Below are 23,234 nucleotides of genomic sequence, written 5' to 3' on the forward strand. Positions count from 1 at the left end.
ATGTGTTGTGTTTTTTATTGCTTTTTTTTAACATTTTATTTTATGGTGATGATGATGATGATGATGATGATGATATGATGATGATGATGATGATGATGATGAAGATGATGATGAAGATGATGATGATGAAGATGATGATGAAAATGATGATGAAGATGATGATGATGATGATGATGATGATGATGATGATGATGTGCACCTTCCTGCCTTCATAGAATTAAATAAATAATAAATATTTCTTTTGTTTTTATTAATAAAGAATATTTGTTTTCTGTAACATACTGAAAAAAGGTTTCTGTAAACATCATGAACAATCAATGAGTTTTATTTCGAGTGAACAGTTTGGACACGACTAAAACATTTTTATTAGAACAGGCTAGAGATCACTGAATCTGATTGTTCAATTTTTGCTCAATAAAAACTTTTCAGTTATTGGTAAAAAGTTTGGGTCAGTGCATTATACGAAACAGACATTTGAAAAAAAATAGGCCTTAGCGCCTTGTCCTTTTTAAAATTTGACTTAAGCCCAAGTGATGATGATGATTTATGCCTAAGTATGTTCCTCATTGCTCTAAACAGTCATTGAAATTAGACTTTTGGATGAACAAGCCCGAATTCATATGCTATAGCTTGGCATCAAATTTTTGAACAAGCCCTGCTTTATAAAATTCAGAATTTGAGCAAGCCCAGAAGACATTTTACCAGTGCAGGGCTTGCGGGCTTGTGTTAATTTCAACCACTGTCTAAAGCTCAAAAACCTTCACTGCTTACATTGAAAATGAAATTTTAAGAATAAAAAACACACACAAATGATACTGTTACATCTTAGGGAAGTACCCTGGCCAGATCTACTCCTATCCTGAGCGGAGATGGAAGAAGAAACGCCATTATTTCCTATTTCCCGAAGAACGAAACAACAAAACAGGAGACATTGAGACGGGTGAAGCAGGTTGGTTGCAAATGATTGTTTATGGGAAGGAAATGTACTACATTAAATTCTATAAATTTATATCGACCTAGAATTATTTTTTGTTTATTTCATGCTTTTCAGTGGGTTATAGAAAAATGACGTTGTATTAAAATATACTATCCTCACTCAAAAACGCTTGAAATCAAGTGTGTGGGCGATATCGATCAAAACATTCGATAAGACAAATGCATTTAATGTAGGGGAGGTAATTCGTCAGTAATTCAATTAATATAAACAAGAAGCCATCGACGACTACGATGCTTTATTTTGTAAAACAACAAAGGAGAAAAGGTTCAAAATACACAAACTGCGATCAAGCACGAGAATATCTAGCATTTATGTGATATGAGCGATTTTTATGCGAGAAATCCCGGAAATCCCTTGCTAGAATTATCCCTGTGTGTAAAACAGAGTGTTTATCAGAAAAAAATCCACTGTTTTTGATATATTTTAAGCCCGATTCCTCTATGATACATCAACGTAAATACACGTAGTGCTTTGGAGATAAATCAATAATGTGATATCTAGTATGACATCATTAACCTTAAGTAATGCAGGATTAGCAAATAAAAAGTGTATTCAATATCATTTTTACTCAGTTTTAGAGCATGAAATAAAAAAATGTTTGTGTCATTTTTGGATAAGAATATATTTCAATGCATGAGCACTAGAAGAAAGTAATTCTCTCATGTGAAAACCATTTGTGAAATATAACTTTGGTGCTCACACGGTGAAAAATGTTGCTGTCTTACACTGAGACAAACTTTTAACCATTGAGACTATATCTCACTCTGTAATATTTCCTCATGGAATACATCTATATAAGTTCCTTCAGTTAACAAACATTGCCAATGTCATAACCAAAATATACTGAACAAAACATCAGTTATATTGATCATTGTAAGGCCAAAAATAAAATTACATCTGGCTTCATTGAAATGCCTGATGAAATGTCAAAAAAAAAAAAATATTGTAAAATACCATAATGTAGAATTAATTTATTTTATGTTTTTACTACATTTCTGCTTTAGTCTTTATTTGACACTTTTTCTCCTAAGTTAATTCCTTAGTACATCATATTTGATTTGTTTCAATTTTTCACCCGGACCAGACTTATTTTTGGTTTTGGCCTAATGCACCAGTCAATTGTAACCACGCCCCCCCAGGTCCGGGGATAGCTGGGGAAATGGGCCGTGTTTTTACCTTTCAGGTGGCCCTGCAGTGCGGGGTGAATGCGGTGGTCTGTCTTCGCTTTAAATATAGCGGGGAATGGGCCTTACCTAGGGTCCCGGGGGGGGGGGGGGCGTGGTTATAATTGACTGGTGCATAACACATATAAACTGAAGGAACAGATTCAGTGTTAGCATTCTTATTTCTGGTATAGTGTTCAAGATTTGTTTGTAGAGCACTGCATATGTTTGTGTCAATTTGTATGTATATTTAATTTGTTTTAAAGTAGAATGCCAATTTGCTTATTTTTTGGTTCTGTCTGTTGTATTTTAAACTTATGTGACAAATCAAACTTTTGATATTCAATCATTATAAATGTAAAATATTCTACAGTCATGCTGTTATAAATGCATACTTTAAGAATGTAGTAATGCTGTTAACCCCTTACATTTTAAGATCACTGAAAATAAACCTTAAAACTGCACTGTCACAGATTGACCACTTTTATTTTTTGTCTTGGAATGAACAATTTTTTCATTAATGTCTGAGACCAGTGATATAAGACTGCTAAGAAAGTTCAGATCCCATTTTTCAATTGTTACGTTCAAAAACTGATGTTTTATGGCTAAAAGCGTTTCCAATGCTTTAAGAAATAATGAGTTTTCAATACAACAATTGAGATCTGTCCTTAAGTGAGTTATCTTATATGACTGAATTAAAGGCATTGATGCCAAAATCAGCTGAATCTGAGACAAAAAATAAAATAAAAGTCAATCCAGTTAATCTGTGAGAGTGCAGCTTGATTTTGCTGATAAAAATAATAATTATATGATATGTATGTTATAAAACATCTTGAGGGTTTTTAGTTCAGAGTAACGTTTAAAAATATATGTTCACGTTCATCTTTTTCAAATTCACCCCTCAATTTCTTTGTTTACAATGTGTTGTGATTTGTGTGTTTGTGTGTTAGATAGAAGCCTTCATTAGTTACAGAATCAGTGATTGGCGCGAGTAAACGCCGACCCAGGTCGGCTGATGTCTCAACCCCAGGTATAATGTAACCCATTGTTGCTGAATGCTGCCTTGCATCACTATCCCTTAAGACGCGGCTTAAATAAATTGTTTGTTTCCGGTTTCTGACAAAGCCTTTTTTAAGCTCTACTAGCCAAAGACCAGAAGAGCTTATGACATGACGTGGTGTCTGTTGTCTGTGTGTCTGTCTGACGGTCAATAAATAATTGCTTGTAAACTTGATACAGTGTTCAGTTTTGATTGCATCTCAATCAAACATATATATCTCAATCAAACTTATACAGTAGCTCGCTATCAATAAAAACTTGGTTCCTTTTTCAATCCAGCCAGATCAACCCATGCATGAATAGATTATGGCCCTTTAAATGCTGCAGCTCTTGTAAATGAGTATACTCTAAGGGAGACAACTTGTACAGAGAGATGTGTATTATTGTAGTGTTACTCTCCCTTTGACCTTTGTGAAAAACATTTGTTTCACTGATTGCTTCCATTTGAATGTGGGTTTAGTATGTTGCCTATTACTTTGGATAAGTGCTTTGGATAAAAAAATATTCAAAAAGTCCTGCCATTAGAGCATTGGCCCTCATGAGCCTCTTGATTTATTGTCTACAGACACTTTTTGTTCTTGCCATTTTTTTCTCTTACGGGCATATTTTCAAAATTTCTCCACACACTGACCCTCCTTTTCAGTACCCAGGTTATTGAATCAGAAATAAACAATTTTATTTTTTTGCCGAAGTTGCTTAAGCTTAAGTGACTAAAAAGTTTGCACATTAGAAATAAAATTGTTTTAGTTTTGAAAATTAAAAGGATTTTGTATTGTAGTAAGAATGCTAGTATTTAGAATTTCAGCGCTGTTGTTTTTATTGTCCACATCTTTCTGGGGAGAACTTATTATTTACAGTGTACATGTCAATTCCCTTATGTTATTGAGTTGTCTCTGGGCAATTATGGTCAATGATAAGGCTCCATTCCATGCTTAAACACATACTCTTCCCCCCAAAATAAAAAGAAAAAAAAGAAAAATTGCCCTCATTTAAGGTTTTTATGATTAAGAATCATTGTTTACCTTAATAGGAACAAACCTGATCCAAGTTTTTCACTTCCGAAGTCTTTCAAAAAAAATATTTAGCCTTATTGTTCCTTTCTATTTGAAATGGAGTTAAAATAATGCATTTTCCCTATCAAAAAGACCCTTACCTCCTTACAAAATCATTGGAAAAAAACAATGTATAAGATTTAGAGTCTAGGGATAAGATGTTTAATGTTGTTATGGGTGTCATAGTTTATGTTAGTATGTTTGTTGGATAGACCAGCTTATGGAAAATATTACTTAAGCGTAGGGTTTTAGCCAGAAACAACTATTAATGAAATAAATAATGTAATTGGAAATGTAACTTCTTCTTTAGTTCTATGACAACCAAAAATTTAATATAACAAACAGAAACTTAATCATTAGAATTTCACCTACCGGGGTATATAGAAAGTTGCATACAGGCCCTGATATGAAAGGTTTCAAATTCACTTTTATCTGCAATGCATTTCTGTGGTCTTTAAATCTACCCTGCTTTGAGAAGCTTGGCATTTGGGTGTGCATATAATTTGGCTTTGTTTTAGCTTTAATAGATGAGTAAGTACTAAATGTGTTTTATTATATCTGTTATAGTCTAACACACAATTGATACAAAATTATCATAGGTATTGAAAGGTTTGCTTATCTTACAGTAATGAAAGGTTTACGGAATCCAGTGAACAACTAGATTTTCTTTTAGAAATTAGAATATAAAATATTAGCAAATAAAACTGCATGAAAACAAATTATATTTCAGGGTGTGTTGCTTGTTGAATTTTCACCTTTTTCCTGGAATTTTTAACAAAATTAATAAATGAGCTATAGTTACAAATTTAGCTAGTTTTTAAATATCTCTAGTATTGAATAAGAAAATTGTTAAATAAATTAACTTTGCTAACGTTTTTATATATAAAACTAATGTTTTAAAAATATAACTTCTTTAATATTATGCCCCCCTTCGAAGAAGAGGGGTATATTGCTTTGCACCGGCATGTCGGTATGTCGGTCGGTCGGTCGGTCCGTCAGTAGACCAAAGCTTGTCCGAGTGATAACTCAACAATTCCTGGACGTATGGTCATCAAACTTCACATGAAGGTTGGGCCTGACCAGTAGATGACCCCTATTTATTTTGGGGGTCGTCAGGTCAAAGGTCAAGGTCACAGTGACCTTTAATGGTAAAATAATTTTAAAGCTTGTCCGAGTGATAACTCAACAATGCCTGCACCCATGGCCCTCAAACTTGACTTGGAGGTTGGGCCTGACCACTAGATGACCCCTATTGTTTTTGGAGGTCATCAGGCCAAACGTCAAGGTCACAGTGACCTTGAATGGTAAAAGGTTGTCCGAGTGATAACTCGACAATGCCTTCACCCATGGCTCTCATACTTGACTTGGAGGTTGGGCCTGGCCAGAAGATGGTCCCTATTGATTTAAGGGGTCAATGGGCCAAAGGTCAAGGTCACAGTGACCTGGAATGGTAAAAGGTTATCCGAATGATAACTTGACAATGGCTGCACCTATGGCCCTCAAACTTGATTTGAAGGTTGAGCCTGGCCAGAAGATTGTCCCTATTAATTTTAGGGGTCATTGGGCCAAAGGTCAAGGTCACAGTGACTTTGAATGATAAAAGGTTGTCCAAGTGATAACTCAACAATGCCTGCACCCATGGCCCTCAAACTTGACATGGAGGTTGGGCCTGACCAGTAGATGACCCCTATTGATTTTAGGGGTCAAAGGTCAAGGTCACAGTGACCTTGAAAGCAAACTCGACAATTCTTGGACCTATGGTCATCAAACTTGACATGAAGGTTGGGCCTGCCCAGTAGATGACCCCAATCGACTTAGGGGGTCATCAGGCCAAGGTCAAAGTAACCTTTAACGCAAAAAAGTTAACAAATCTTCCCCCACTGATATCTCAACAATGCCTGAACCTATGATCATTAAACTTGACGTGGATGTTAAGCCTGACCAGTAGATCACCCTTATTATACCCCCCAAAACAAAGTTTGGGGGGGGTATACTGGAATCGGGTTGTCCGTCTGTCTGTCTGTCCGTCCGTTTTTTTTGTCCGGGATTCATCTTTGTCGTTATTGAACAAATCTTTTTCAAACTTTCAAATATTAATGACCATGATGTAAACCTGTGCCTCCGTGGATTTGGTCAGAGTCGCATGATCCTGAGTGGAGTTGTGGCCCCTTAATGAGTTAAATTGGGCAAAATTAGCTTTGTCCAGGATTCTTCTTTGAAGCTATTGAGCAAATCTTTTTCAAACTTTCAAATATTAATGGCCATGATGTAAACCTTTGCCTCCATGAATTTGGTGGGAGTCACATGATCCTGAGTGGAGTTGTGGCCCCTTAATGAGTTAAATTGGGTAAAATTAGTTTTGTTCGTCCTACTCCTTCGTCATTTTTGAATGAATCTTTTTCAAACTTTTAGCCATGGTGAGAACATTTGCCCCTGTGATTGTGGTTGGAATCACATGATCATGTCTCCAATTATGGCCCCTGAATAAGTTAAAATAGGCAAAAATTATACAGCTTTGTCTAGCCTAATCCTTGGTCATTTTTTCTCATTTTTTCTATAAATCTTTTTCAAACTTTCAGATGTCAATGACCATGATATGAACTGTTGAATATGTGATTTGGTGCACCTGTATTAATCAGAATGTTTGCATGGCCTTAAAAAGACCTTTAATTGATTTTGTCCTTAAAAAGACCATCAAAAGTCCTGAAGTTAGGTGCATACAGGCCTTAAATTTGTTACAATATTCGCTTTGGTGGCCTACTCCTTTGTCATTTTTCAATATATTTTTCTCAAACTTTCAGCTATCCATGACCATGATGTGAACCTTTGTATATGTGATTTTGTGCACCTGTATTATTTCCTTGGTACTCATGTGTGGGGGGGAGGTGGTGGGGGTGGGTAAACAGAAATTGGGTTGGCAGACTGTCAAATTCACCCGTCCACCTTCATTTTGGAATATCCTGTCAGGAGTCATGACCCCTTTATGGTGAAAATGAGAGAAACAGGTTTGTTATCTCCCCTGAGGTGGGTGGGAGTGGGGTAATATTCGCTTTGGTGGCCTACTCCTTTGTCATTTTTCATCATGACCCCTTTATGGTGAAAATGAGAGAAACAGGTTTGTAATCTCCCAGTGCCATGGCAGTCCCTGATTCAGTAATAGGTATTCTAAATAAACTAAATAAATGTATTGCCTTGTGCTTTCTAATGATACCATAACTAAGGCCAGGGCAAACAACCTAGACAGGGAAGGGTTGGGGGGTATTCGTTAGCCTTTGGCTTACAGTTCTAGTTGATTTTAGGATTCATAGAGCCAAAGGTCAAGGTCACAGTGATCTTGAATGGTGAAAGGTTGTCCGAGTGATAACTCAACAATGCCTGAACCCATGGCCTTCAAACTTGACTTGGAGTTCCATCTGACTTGTAGATGACCCCTTATGATTTAAGGGGTCATCGGGTCAAAGGTCAAGGTCACAGTGACCTTGAACCAAAAAAACTTGTCTTGTGATAACTTGACATTGCCTGCACCCATGGCCCTCAAACTTGACATTAAGGTTTCTGGTGACCAGCTGATGACTCTGGATTTTGAGTTCATAGAGTCAAAGGTCATGACAGTCATAACACACTTCATCCTCACACTTTAATGGTCATAATCTTACAAATCAGCAACAAATCAGCTGTCATTTCGGTCCATGCATATTTCATTCAATTGTCCATATAATCCTGACAACATGGCGCTCAGGGGGGCATAATGTTTGACAAACTCTCTTGTTTTAAATAGCTTTATAAATATTACGTACATTTCTATTGTCTACAAAACTAATTTTCCACAGATCCAATTTTCAATATGTAACCTTCAACATGTGATTCATTTATAAACTTATTCACTGTCCATTCTCTTTTATATTCAGACATGCATCAAATAAGCACTGTGGAGAATCCAGCTGCCACGAGTAAAGCCGATGAAGAGATCCCTGATCTTAAAAGTGAGACGAGCAAGGACAAATGGTACGACGAATACGATGAGTATATGGAGCCGCCAGACGCCGGGGAAATGTGCGATGACCAGTCTGATATCTCGGACTTTGAGGATACCTACATTAAGAAGAAGAAACGAAAGGGAAAGGTAAGGAAAACATACAATGTACCAGGGTTCGAATTTAACTTTGAGGAGCACTCGCAAAATTTTGCGAGTGCATTTTCAGGCAACTCGCAAAATGACAAATCAACAATTTTATTATTTGCTTTATTCCCTTATTATATTGTCTAATTAAAGTAGAAATTAATACTTAAGACATATTATGAATATTGAAAAGTATCAATCTTGAGTGACTCGACTACTAGAACTTGTTGATGGCTTATTCTATTTGGGGAGTATGGAAAGACTCGTCTGATGCTGGCAGCTTTTTGATAACAAAGCTGTCCAATAATTTGACATTGTTCACTTTGTATATTTACCCTCGCCATCGGGTAATTTAATACCCATTTGACAAGCACGCTACAGATTTCATTAAGTCTATAAGTATTAAAAACAATAAAATAATAAATTTAAAATAAAAAGCAACAGTAAATGTAGCGTGGATACTTTGGACCATGAAATATATCATTCAACGAAGTCTATTCATTTTGACAGTTGGGCGGAAATATATTCGAAGGATGAGGGGGTTTACATATAGTGCGCAAAAGCACTAAATTTAGCCTATTTTTGAAAACCTACTAGAGCGTGACTCCGTACTGTCTTCTTTATACCGGTAGTGTAAACATGCCACTTATAGGCTGTTTACACTCGACTACATAGCGGAATTAAGTTCATGTTTATTCTACTTTCCTTTTAACATTTTGTGGTTTAGAAAAAGCCACTCGCAGAATTTTGCGAGCTTGAATAAAAGTCACTTGCAATTTCCAAATGTCGCTGGCATTTTGCGAGTATGCGAGTCTAAATTCGAACCGTGTGTACTCATTCGCAGACTTTCCAGCATTTATACATTTTCGTAAGGCCTCCTTTTTTCCTTCTTTTCGTCAATATTTATTATTATTCTAAACCCTTTAGTGGAAAAGTGCTGATTCAGTTTTAATTAAAAAAATATCTAAGGCATTGAATAATGCATGTTGAGATTTAAAAATGTTAAACTGTCCTTATTTTCCTTCAATTCTAGTTGTTATTAGAAATCCTACTTTTCCTACCTTTTTCCTGCTTTTCTATGGGACAGGGCTGGAAAACCTGTATTAGTATATGTATGTTCAAAATATTGTAGACCTATGCAACACTACTATGGTAATAAACAGATTTGGGGTTCATATTTAATGCGCAAATTAGCCGGTTAGCGCAGTGGTTAGCACACGCTTCTCACCTAGTTGCCCTGGATTTGACTCCTGGCCTGGGCGCATGTGAGTTTAGAGTGTGGTCACCAAGCCCGACAAGTGGATTGTCTCCAGGTTCTCCTGTTTCCCCCGTAACACAAGACCACACTCTCGCCTAAAATCGTACAAGAGTGATTAATATAATCTTGTAATAACTTGTTTCACCATCATTGTAAAATATAAAAAGTTTAAGACAAAGATCTTAAAATACATGTGCCTAGCCAAATCTATTGTGTCTTTCAAAATTATTTTTATTTTATTTTTTTACGGTGTATTTTAAAATCTTCAACAAAGTGAAATATATTTTGTGTAACAGGGAAGTACTCGTGGGAGGAAGAAGAAGATAGACAAAGAAGAAAAAGAAAAACTTGATGAGGAAAAGGAAAAACCTTATGCTTGTGAAGGTACGGTGATATATATTACATCCATTAGTATAAGGTTAGTGTCACGGGCCTGTTTAAATGAAATATCTGAGTTATAATCCTTAAGCTGCTTCAGATTCGTTTGAAACACTATAAAAGTTACGGGCAGAATCTGGACGAAGATATATGTTTGGGGGATAAATGGGGTTATGCCTGGAAATTAAGCCTTACAATCTATGTTGTAACAGGGCCCAGGGGAATGTTTTTATTGGACTGTAAAATTAATTCAAGTCATTAGACAATATAGAATAACGGAGGCATGTTAATAAACTTAAATAAATAAAAATTATATTGAATACTTCCTAAGGGAATATATCGAGACTGGGATCCTCATACATTTGTTTGTATCAGATTTAGCTTTTGATTGAGTTAATAAACAGTTATAATTGTGAAATATAAGGGTTAGTCAGTGTCAAATCATTGAAACTTTTTGCTTTCAAATTATAATATCACAAAAGTGATATAGAAAAATCTACAGTTTCTTCTGAATGTAATTTACGCCATATATGAACATGACGTGTCAGATTCTGCATCTATTAGAACTTTTCAGATAAATATAATTTTATCCGCATAATATAATGCACATTATTAAAGGCTACATGGCCTACCCTGACACAGGTGCTATTTCCATAATGATATACTAAGATTTCTATTAAGTCTAAGATTCTAACTAACTATTTGCTTTTTTCCTGCTGCATGAATTGCATGCTACAAAACGCTTCCAGGCCAGCTGAGCTACTACAACTATTTTTTTAAAGTTGTCTGATAGAGTAAGATGAAGTGAACCTATTAAAGCTGCACTCTCACAGATTGACTGTTTTGACCAAAAAATAATTTGTCCTGGAACGAGCCAATTTTATCAAAAATCCATGGAAACCAGTTAAATAAGTCTGCTGACAAAAAGATAAGATCGTAGATGTTTGTATTTAAGTTCAGAAATTGATGTTTTATGCATTTTTAGCTTGACTATTCGAAGAATAAGGAGAGCTATACTACTCACCAAAGCGTCGGCGTCACACCTTGGTTAAGGTTTTGCATGTAAACACCTTTAAGTCATTAAATATATCATGTATTGCATTGAAACTTTAGATATGTATTCCCAACTATCTAACCTACTAAATTAATGAAGTAAGATAACACTTATTTGAATATAATGCAAATTATGGGCCTTTATTATTTGACTTAGAAATTCTGGTTAAGGTTTTGCATGTAAGCACACATAGGTTAATATCTCAGCAACTACTTGATGTATTGCATTAAGACTTCATACAATAGTACTCAACCATCCAACCTTTCTTATTAACCAAGTTAGATAACTCTAGTTTGCATTAAATGCAAATAATGACCCTTTATTATTCGACTTAGAAAATCTGGTTAAGGTTTTGCATGTAAGCACACATAGGTTTATATCACAGCAACTTCTTGATGTATTGCATTGAGACTTTACACAATGGTACTCAACCATCAAACTTACTTAATTAACCAAGTTAGATAACTCTAGTTTGCATTTAATGCAAAATTATTTCCGTTTATTATTCAACTTAAAAATTCTGGTTAAGGTTTTGCATGTAACCACATTTAAGTCAATATGTCAGTAAATACATCATGTATTGCATTGAAACTTTAGATATGTATTCCCAACTATCTAACCTACTAAATTTATGAAGTTAGATAATACTTTCTTGAATATAATGCAAATTATGGGCCTTTATTATTTGACTTAGAAATTCTGGTTAAGGTTTTGCATGTAAGCACACATAGGTTAATATCTCAGCAACTACTTGATGTATTGCATTGAGACTTTATACAATGGTACTCAACCATCCAACCTACTTAAATAACCAAGTAAGATAACTCTAGTTTGCATTAAATTCAAATTATGGCCCTTTTTTATTCGACATAGAATTTGAATACATCATGTATTGCATTGAAACTTTATACACAGGCTCCCAACTATTCAACCTTCTTAATTAATCAGGAAAGATAACTCTTTTATATTATATTATTTTTGCCCCTTTATTATGTGACTTAGAAGTTCTGGTTAAGGTTTTGCATGTTAGCACACAAAGGTTAATATCACAGCAACTACTTCATGTATTGCATTGACTCAAGACTTTATACAATGGTACTCAACCACCCAACCTACTTGAATAACCAAGTTAATTAACTGTATTTTGCAAATAATGGCCCTTTATTATTGGACTTGGAAATTCTGGTTAAAATTTTGCATGTTACCACATTCATGTTTATATCTCAGGAAATACATCATGTATTGCATTGAAATCTAATCTAATTTTACAGTGATCCATGTTTCGCCAAAACTTTTCAATCCTTACACTGAAAAGCCGCGCAATAGTCGAGTGCGCTGTCTCTGTGACAGCTCTTGTTCTTAAACCGTTAGTAACGGTTTAGGCCATAAAACATTAATTTTCTAACGGAAATATGAAAATCTACGATCTGATTTTTTGTCACCAATCTTATATCATATCCAAGACAAAAAATAAAACAATTGTAAAAATGGTAAATCTGTGAGAGTGCAGCTTTAATGCATTTATGATCTTAAGTGTTCAACCTTAAACTCACTGTTCACTTCAGTATGTAACGCACGCTACAAGACCCGTCCGGGGTTGTCGTACCACTACAACCATTTCCACAATGGTATGATGGAACCAGAAGAACCAGAACCATCTCCCAAGTCCGTTGGTAGGTTTTGTAGGGTGCTTTTACTACATGTGTATATAAACCACGACCAGCAAAGATGGGTATTAAAGGAAATTTTTTAATTACAAGTTTTTCGAATCATATTAATTTTATCATGGGCCGATTGTTCAGAACTTTGTAAAAGTTAACGATGTTGTTAACATCATCATTGTTAACTTTCAAATCTTTACTATTCTTTTAGTTTAAAGATCCACTCTAACTCCCAAATATGATTCACCACAATTGATAATTTTGTTTCAATATTCAAAAAAGGATAAATAAATACCGAAAACAATGGTTCTTATGAAGGATTTGAAAGAAATGAGCATAAAACTCGGTTTTTCTACCATAATTATGAGACTATAGTAAACCGCAGTAAATCTTTTAGCTTTTTGCGCTTTCTGCTATCAAATACATGGTTACAATCTTGTTATCAGTAATTAATATTTTCCATAAATGCATTATTTAGTAAGTATATAAAAGTTTATCACTCAAAAGTTATGTTTGTATTGATTTTGAATAAGATTTTCATTTTAATGGATACATAATATTATGTGATCTGCAGTGTTTTTTTATCAATATTTGTAGTAGCTTTACTTGCTTCATTTAAATCTATGAGCACATCATAAAATAGTTCACCTTTAAAAGTTAACAACACTGTCATTGATTGCAATGTTTTCTTTAACAAATTTCTGAACAACCGGCCCTATATATTAAAAAAGACGCTTTAAATATCTTACAGTATTATAAACCTTTAAACTTGTTATTTGATTGGTGCAGCCATTCTATTCTTAGTCACCGGAAATTATGTCATATCCTGCTGATGTCAAATTGAACATAAGATCTATTTTTGGTTGTTGCGGTTTATATGTAAATGTATATTCTAGGGTTGTACTAGAGCAGTTTATTTTGTAGCAAATAGTGTTCTTTTTTGTCTGATCTTGAATAATGAATTCTGTATCAGATTTTAATGTTTGAAAGTCAAATGCCCATTTTTTTAAGATTGGAGAATTTTGTTGTTGAATCTTATTTGTCTAACGTTTAATTTGATTGTATATAGCTGTTTTTTGACAATGTACGTAATATGGAGTTAAGTATAGATTGATGTTCATATTCATAATCTTTTATAAAATTTATACTTGAAAATCTAAATTTAATGAAAAAAAAATCAGCCATTTCTTTGTTTATTGCAGAAGAATACTAACTGTCAACACCTTTGAGAGAAATCTTTATTTTTTAATATGGTCCAGATTTAATTTTCAAAATATGTTTGTCATGATGTTAAACTTTCCTTGTTTCGGTAGCTAAAACTCCTCCAAAATTGGAGCGTGAAGAGCCAGGTGAGTTTCCGCTCCTATGATGCACCATTGCAGTCAAAAGTCACATTATACCGTAGTTATGCCAAAATTGGGTGTTCTTATATCCACTTTCATGGTTTTCAAAATGAACCAGTAGCTGGGTAAAAAATACAGCTGTCTTTTTAAAACCAGATTTAGGAGGTCCCCAAAATATTCACCTACAGGGATGTAATTTGTCCGCAGATGCGTAGATTTTTGGAGATTTCATGGCTCCACGGACCCAAAAATAAATAATAAGAAGTAAAAAAAACATAATATTTTTTAAATCGATTAAAAAAAGGTAGCTTGCTGCTTTTGGTTTTTACTTCATTTGTTGTTTAATGTTAACACTCTAGTTTATTTAAAACTTGAAGCCTAGAATGTCCTTAAAGGGGCTTTCTTAAAAGCCAGTTTTGCTTGTGTGGCTTGGGGTTTTGACCCCTTTGACTCCCATTGGGGGCCGAAAGCAGGCCCGAAATGCCCCACAGAAATGTTTTCAGCCCTTCAGCTACCTGGTCAATATCCATTACCCCTGACTTAAGAGGTGTATATTTTATATGTTAAGATGCACCACCTCCAAATATAGAGATACACCTCTATAAAAATATAAAGATGTAGAGGAACCTAGGTGAAAGCGAAAAGGTTCTATCTGCTTCTTTATTTAATGTCACTTAGAACCTTTTCGCATTCACCCCTCACCTGGGTGCACCTGGTGCACATATATTTTTATCATATCATTTTGGTATCATTTGAAAGGTTATTGTCTACTGATTACTTATTATTATAGATAAACTAATTGCAACTTCTATTTGGGATCTTTATTGCAAGTAAATTAGGACATGAAATGTCCTTTCATGTCCTATTTTGCATTTTTGTCAACGCTTAAAAAGCGTGATGATAACATTTTTTCTGTAAAATTTTAACATATTCTTTCTCAATTCTCTTACCCTTTCATGAAATGATACCAAAATAATATAAGGTCACCCAGGCCTTCAAAATTCACATTTTTGTACATGTGACACCTTAATACAGACATGCAACCATGTAGTTAGTAGGACCCTGTATATTTTTCTTTACTTTTAATACAATGGGACTTTTGACTCAAATGGTAAATCATACACTCCTAGCTTGCTGACCATTGGTCAGTCTTAAGCTTCAGCTTAATTGACCACTTCAAACACTATTTTGACCATTTGACCAATCTGCTTTTTATAACGCTCCCACAATAACGATATTGTGAAGGGGGTATAAAGGAGTCATGTTTGCGGTCCACCATCTGTTCATCTATATATTGCAATATAAACCTTGTGACGAGAATCACCACAACAGTTCTTGGAATGGATTAACAAGCACAGTGAGAAATAATGCAAGATGTACATTTTGTTGACCTTGACCTTCCAACTTAGACATATATATTACATAAAATGTACCAATATGCACTTCTGGTAACCTCTTCAAAACACAGACTACTTCTACAGTTTTTCATGAAATCACTTTATAATTAATTTTGGTAGAAGTGACAAGTATGAAAAAAAGTATTGCAAAATATATATATATATATATATATATTTTTGTTGCCATTAGAAAATTCGTATAACATAAGATCTATGCAGTTTAAGTGATCACTTTACGACACAAACTACCTCCTTTTCCAGATTTTAATGAAATAATGGTTAGCTGTCATCTTTACCAGGAGTAGTAGTGAGGATATTTTTTCAGTTACATTGACCTTGACCTTTGCAGTGTAAAGTTATTGCCTTTTGAGGTTATCATATAGTACATACTATTTATGCACTAAGGTTGACAACCTTGTGATTGAAACAATCCTACGTTTTTTTTGTGGTAATTACTTACTTTTGTACAGATTTGCAACTGTCTTTCCTCGGATGACCTTGACTGTGTCTTTTTGACCTACTTTTAAAAGTTATTGTGATCAAAATTAGACCATGTGTAAAAAAACTTTCATATTGTCCTTGGATGACTTTTACCATGACCTTTCACATACTTAATTTTTTTAAGACATAATAATGGCATTGAAATTAGGACAATATGTACAATTTTGCAAACAAATTTCAATGTCGTCACTGAATTACATAAACCATGACCTTTTGACCCACTGACTTAATTTGTACAGTATTGAAAATACAACATAATGTGACTGGATGATTTTGCAGCTGAATGACATTTACTGTGACCTTTTGAACAACTTTCTTATTTGTAAAGCTTTTGCAACGAAACTTGGAAGTTTTTAACTGAATTGTAACTGCTTATGAATATTGTCATTGGATGACCTTGACCCTTGACCTTCTTTCCATTTTTTTTCATTTTTGCAGATAAATTTAATTATTTTTCTTTGGTGACATTGTCTGTGACATTTTTACCTACTTCCTTGTTCTTGAAGCAACAGCAACCAACAACTCGCGTTGCGGGAGTAATAAACAGTCCTGTGATCAGTCTAGCTTGTCCATGTTCACCATATGCCTTTGCTTTGATTTGATATCATGCAAAATGATGGTTTTGTGATTTGATTGATGCAATTCGCTTAAATCTGACTTTTGCAAATATTTATGTAAAATGAATTAATGCTTTTATTTTGGCATTTTCTATGCATGGAAGAGTCAATGTATGTTTTGGCTTTTAAGGGAATGCATGCTTTGCTATGTAATAAAAGAACTATTTTGCACCTCCTACACATCAAAGCAGCATCCCAGGGTATTTGTCACTTTCTGTGATAGTTTTTATGTGCATTTTGACTGGCATTGGCTGTGGTTTGTCATTTATCTATTTATTGGATGTTCGTTGGGTTTTTGAAAAGTTTTTAAACTTGTTTTGGTCATGCTAATTTCTCCTTGATGAGGGGTATTTCTTTTCTCAAATTTAGTCCAAAATGTCCCATGTGAAAGGAAGAATGCTTTTTTTTGTTAATTTTCATTCTTTGGCAGCATTAAATGCTTGAAAATTTGCTTGATGGTTGTGTACTTCAATTAAATCAAATAATGATTATGCTGGATAATCTATCTTCTCGAAATCTTTTCTTGATCATAAGTTAAAAAAAAATGTCAAAAGCTTGAATATTTAACAGTTAAATGAGCATAAAGATAATTTTACATGATAATAAGGATAATTTAAAGCTTAATATTTATCATTTCCTTTAATATTATCTTTTTGTAATAGAGCTCTAATAATCTAGTTGACTTAATTTTTATAGATATTTTTAGAGCTGCACTCTCACAGATTGAACATTTTGAAAACTTTTTTTTTTTTTGTCATGGAACGAGACAATTTTAGCGGAAATCCATGGAAACCAGTTATATAAGACTGCGGATAAAAAGTTAGATCACAGATTTTTATATTTAAGTTAAAAAATGGATGTTTTATGCATTTTTAGCTCGACTATTCTTAGAATATGGAGAGCTATACTATTCACCCAAGCGTCGGCGTCGGCGTCACCCCTTGATTAAGGTTTTGCGTGCAAGCACACATAGGTTAATATCTCAGCAACTACTTGAGGTATTGCATTATGACTTTATACAATGGTACTCAACCATCCAACCTACTTAATTAACCAAGTTTGATAACTCTACTTTGCATTTAATGCCAATGATAGGCCTTTATTATTTGACTTAGAAATTCTGGTTAAGGTTTTGCGTGCAAGCACACATAGGTTAATATCTCAGCAACTACTTGAGGTATTGCATTGAGACTTTATACAATGGTACTCAACCATCAAACCTACTTAATTAACCAAGTTAGATAACTCTACTTTGCATTTAATGCCAATAATAGGCCTTTATTATTTGACTTAGAAATTCTGGTTAAGGTTTTGCGTGCAAGCACACATAGGTTAATATCTCAGCAACTACTTGAGGTATTGCATTGAGACTTGATACAATGGTACTCAACCATCCAACCTACTTAATTAACCAAGTTAGATCACTCTTCTTTGCATTTAATGCCAATAATAGGCCTTTATTATTCAACTTAGAAATTCTGGTTAAGGTTTTGTGTGCAAGCACACATAGGTTAATATCACAGCAACTACTTGAGTTATTGCATTGAGACTTGATACAATGGTACTCAACCATCCAACCTAATTAATTAACCGAGTTAGATAATCTATTTTGCATTTAATGCAAAAAATTGCCCTCTTTTATTTGACTTAAAAATTCTGGTTAAGGTTTTGTGTGCAAGCACACATTATTTTAATATCAAAGCAACTACTTGATGTATTGCATTGAGACTCGATACAATGGTACTCAACCATCCAACCTACTTAATTTACCAAATTAGATAACTCTAGTTTCATTTAATGCAAATAATTGCCCTTTATTATTCGACATAGAAATTCTGGTTAAGGTTTTGCGTGTAAGCACACATAGGTTAATTTCTAAGCAACTACTCAATGTATTAAATTGAGACTTTATAGAATGGTATTCAACCACTCAACGTAATTGAATAACCAAGATATATAACTGTATTTTGCAAATAATTGCCCTTTATTATTAGACTTAAAAAATCTGGTTGAAATTTTCCATGTAATCACATTTATGTTACCGGTACTATCTCAGCACATCATGAATTGCATTGAAATCTAATCTAACAGTGATCCATGCATGTTTGGCCAAAACTTTTCAATCCTTACACTGAAAAGCGGCGTAATAGTTGAGCGCGCTGTCTCTGTGACAGCTCTTATTCTTAAACCGTTAGTAACGGTTTAAGCCATAAAACATCAATTTTCAAACGGAAATATGAAAATCTACGATCTGATTTTTTGTCAGCAATCTTATATCATTGGTTTGCAGATATTTACGCAAAAATTTGCTCTTTCCAAGACAAAAAATGAAAAAGTTGTAAAAATGGTATATCTGTAAGAGTGCAGCTTTAACAACACATTTCTTTCTATATATAAGGCACAATTAAACACATCTGCTTGAAAGTTAAAGTCAAAATTATAATTGGACAGCTTTTTTCTGAGCCTTCAAATAACCTTACATTTCAGTGAAGGTCACACCTACGCTAGTATTCCCAGGTAAGGGCTGTGTCGTCGTGACACGTGCTGTGGATGTGGTTCACATTATCTTGTGCAGTCAGTGGGTCGCATTCGCATCATCCATTGCCATCCTATCTCATTTTTCAGATCATGCCTTGTGTACCTCATTTTTTTTCAGCTCTTTTTTAAAACAACATGCAGGTGTTGGGTACACCAAGGGCAAACATTTTTGTCCTCTTAACCCCACCCCAGGAGCAGGGAAATTTGTCAAAATTCCGGGGTCAGCAGTGTCGAAAAACATTGATAGGTGCAGCATGCCTCATTGAACTCATCTTTTTCAGCTTGGTGATCATGCAGGATTGGTGCCTTTGCAATCTGCTTCGATATTTTAGTATTGTAGCCACTTTATCATTGTCAAAAACATCATCGTTCATTTTCCGATTTCCATAAGCCAAGCTCATTCTGTTTATATTTCATTATTTTTAGCCTAATTTATATATATATATATATATACATAAGTCAGGTATTCATTGGTTAGAAAAAAAAAAAATCACTGAGAATACCGGGGTAGGTTTCCATTCATTTCTGATAATAACAGTGTACCGGTAAACAGAACATAGTTTTAACAATTCATTGCTCAAGGTCCATGCGTTGCATTATTTAAATGTAAAAACTATCTTACATGCTTTCGAGTGATTAATTGAGATTTATCAGAGAAATAAAAACGATATGCATATCGGTTTCAAACAAGAGAAACTAAACAATTTGATATTTTTCACTCTATGCTCATTATGATTTTAGCACACTCCCACTTCCAAGTCAAACATCAGCGCACATGGGAATGGGACACAATTTTGATTACGTCATTACCGAAAAAACCTTATATTCACATGTAATTAACTGTCATTTTATATTCTTTTTAATTATCATATCATAAACGAAAATAAAAAATGTTTAATTTAGTGTACCATTTAATTGTGTACAAAGTATCTGCTGTTATATCTTTGCTTGACATTATGTTGCTTAGCAAGTAACCCAATGCAGGTTTACTGTATCAGCTTGTGCAAATTAGAGTATCACATCGTTTATGTAATTATAATATTAACCCTTAGGCTGCTGATGGCGATTTTAAAGGCTTTGCAAACAGCTTGGAACCAGACCAGACGCCGAGTAACTCGGCGTCTGGTCAGGTTCCAAGCTGTTTGCCACTTAGTCAATATATCCCCAAAGTTTCAAGTAAATTGAAAGAAATTTAGAATAAACCAGACGACATTTTTGAGCAGACGACAATTTACCCAGCATGCAAAGGGTTAATATATATCTATATATATATATCAATCTGCGTTTTACCTTCAATAGAAACAATCTTGATTGGTGAAAGACATGATTTATTGCATTTTTTGCATGTCCTCCGACACACCTGATCCACCGTTCTTGCATCATGCCATAGTATCACATTGACATTGTTATCTTTCCATCATATCTGTCACGGATATTTTGTTGTTACATTACATGAATCAAGTCTGATTTAGATTATTTTCAATCTATTTATTTTTGTAGTATAAAATAATAAATATTATCAATTTACATACTTTTTTTAGTGCAATATTTTTTGCTTTGTCCTCTGGTTTTAAAAAGATGATTTCTTTTTTATATTTTTGGTTCTACATAATTAAAGCCTTCTTTCCTGGAACAAAGCGTAATGAATCTTAAGTTAAATTATTGTAATCTTTATAGATCATAAAAATGATAAATATGTTTGCAGTGTCCAGATGACAATCAAAGAATCAAAGCCAAGCTGGCTTTGAAGCTATTGGTGAGGTTGCCTCCCTTTTAAGTAGATTTGCCATTAACATTGACCAATATGGTCTGTTATAATGTGGTTCAATTTCTGGAGCTAACTATGGAAATTTTGATTTTAATATTGCTAGATTTCTGATTACTAAGGCTAGGCTTGTCGATCTACTTGCACTCGGCAAGTAACAAGAAAGTAACCTGGGGCCTGTTTCATTAAAGTATCTTACTTAATAATGATGTGGGGTTTCTTACGATATGCTTGCCGAAGGTTATAGAGATTACTCAGTGAAATAAATAGTTATTTCACAGTGATAATATCAATTTGATATTCTTCACTGTTTTGAAATTGACGCCCGCTCTTGGTTCCAAATTAATCATCAGCATGCACAGGGCTGGGACACAATTTCACCAACGTCTTTTCCTAAATGAGGTTAAGTGCGCATACAAAATTTAATTGGCATGTTTTTTTTCTAGTGGAATTGAATGACTTTTAATTTAAGGCATATTATAAAAAAAAAGTTGTTTATTTCAGTGTTAGATAGCAATATATTTCACCTCATGAACACCAAAAATGAATATTTCACAAGTGGCTACGCTCACTCAGTGAATTATATTACAATCTTACACTGAAACAAACAATTATTTTCTATATATTTAAATACTGACTGAGCATTTTATTCATACAAAAATGTTGCAAAATAGTGAATATATATATATTTATATATGTATATATATATACAACTAAGATTGACTAAGAACTTTATTGAAATGGTACCCAGGGGCATATCCAGGACCTGATGTTATGGGATACATACTTTGGGCCATATCCCTCTTTGAAATTTAAATGAAAGAGATTTGTCTCACATTTGATGCTAGGACTTCTGTAGACCTCCCTCTAGAATGTTTTGTAAATGCATGTTTATGCCTAAAATGGTGCAGTTTGATATATACTCTAAACATATAATTCTACGAATATTGCATAAAAAAAGTTTTCTTGGCAAAATTTTAAGGTGGGTTGGGGTTGGATGTTGTTGCGTCTGTGCCCACTAAATCTGCATATTAACAACAAGACTTTAGTCTTATCAATTAGCTTGCGTCCAGTGCCGAAATCAGCCATGATCTTGTTCAATAGTGTGATAATTATGTTTCTAATACGCTGTGGAATTGCTTACTGAAACCAGACTTTTGATTTTTCCTAATGGCATATGTTTTTCTTTTTAACTTTATTTTAGAAATTGGTATCCATGTGGTTTATAAGGTTGTTGTTTTATTTAAAAAAAAATTAGAAAATTTTAAAACTGGGACTTCAATTCATTGTATTGTTCAGTAGAAGTGGACAAAAGCTAGCAAACATAATGTATAAGATGTAACCCTGTTTCTATACGCCCGTTTTAAAAAAAACAACTGGACATATTATTGCTTTACCTGTGGCATTCATGCGGGCAGACAGAGTCTAGTATGTTGTCTTCTGAATGACTTTAGAAGTCTTTGTCCAATCATCACCAATCCTGGTCAGAATGTGTATGGGCATAACATCTAGTTTAATTATCAGTCATATCACTTTTGTCACTCTAAAGTTATCACCCTTTAGTTATATAAATTACCTAATATTGGTCTTGTCCGCTCAATAACTTTAGAAGCCTTCGTCCAGTCACCAACAAATTTGGACAGAATGTGTATTGGCAAGAAAATTCAATAACTGGCCATATCGCTAAAGTCACTTCAGAGTTATTCCCTTTTTCTTTAAAACGGTCTTGTCCTCTCAATAACTTCCTAAGCCTTTGTCCAATCATCACCAAATTGGTCAAAATGTGTATTGGCATATTAATATCTTGTTCATAGAAAGTACCTAAAAAAATCGGTCTTGTCCTCTCAATAACTTTCGAAGCCTTTGTCCAATCATCACCAAATTTGTCAAAATGTGTATTGGCATATTAATATCTCGTTCATAGAAAGTACCTAAAAAAATCGGTCTTGTCCTCTCAATAACTTTCAAAGCCTTTGTCCAATCATCACCAAATTGGTCAAAATGTGTATTGGCATATTAATATCTCGTTCATAGAAAGTACCTAAAAAAATCGGTCTTGTCCTCTCAATAACTTTCAAAGCCTTTGTCCAATCATCACCAAATTTGGTCAGAATGCGTATGGGCATATTAATATCTCGATCATGGTAATAACCAGTCATATAGCGCTTGTCATTTTTGGTCAAAATGTGTATGGGCATAATATCCTCAACAAGTTTAATAACTAGCCATATAGCTTGAGTCACTCAAGAGTACGGAAGTCACCTTTGAATATATTTTGATTATATGAATAACCTCAAATTGGTCTTGTCCGACCAATACCTTAACAAACCT

The 23,234-nt window shown here is 34.1% G+C and overlaps 1 protein-coding gene across 6 annotated transcripts in view; it reads left to right on the plus strand.

The window, feature by feature from the left end:
* The window catches only part of LOC128217151 (zinc finger protein DPF3-like), a 29,943-nt gene that overhangs the window by 959 nt on the left and 5,750 nt on the right, over window positions 1-23,234 (plus strand). The window contains exons 3-9 of one of the 6 annotated variants that reach the window (XM_052924078.1): window positions 830-949; window positions 3,128-3,190; window positions 8,180-8,394; window positions 9,946-10,033; window positions 12,647-12,754; window positions 14,056-14,091; window positions 19,088-19,117. In XM_052924078.1, coding sequence (XP_052780038.1) covers window positions 830-949; window positions 3,128-3,190; window positions 8,180-8,394; window positions 9,946-10,033; window positions 12,647-12,754; window positions 14,056-14,091; window positions 19,088-19,117 — 660 coding nt within the window. The remainder of the gene's footprint in view (window positions 1-829; window positions 950-3,127; window positions 3,191-8,179; window positions 8,395-9,945; window positions 10,034-12,646; window positions 12,755-14,055; window positions 14,092-19,087; window positions 19,118-23,234) is intronic. The other 5 variants (XM_052924079.1, XM_052924080.1, XM_052924083.1 and 2 more) reach the window with 5 other exon arrangements.

The sequence above is a fragment of the Mya arenaria genome, chromosome 14, assembly GCF_026914265.1.
Source record: "Mya arenaria isolate MELC-2E11 chromosome 14, ASM2691426v1".
NCBI classification, from domain to species: domain Eukaryota; kingdom Metazoa; phylum Mollusca; class Bivalvia; order Myida; family Myidae; genus Mya; species Mya arenaria.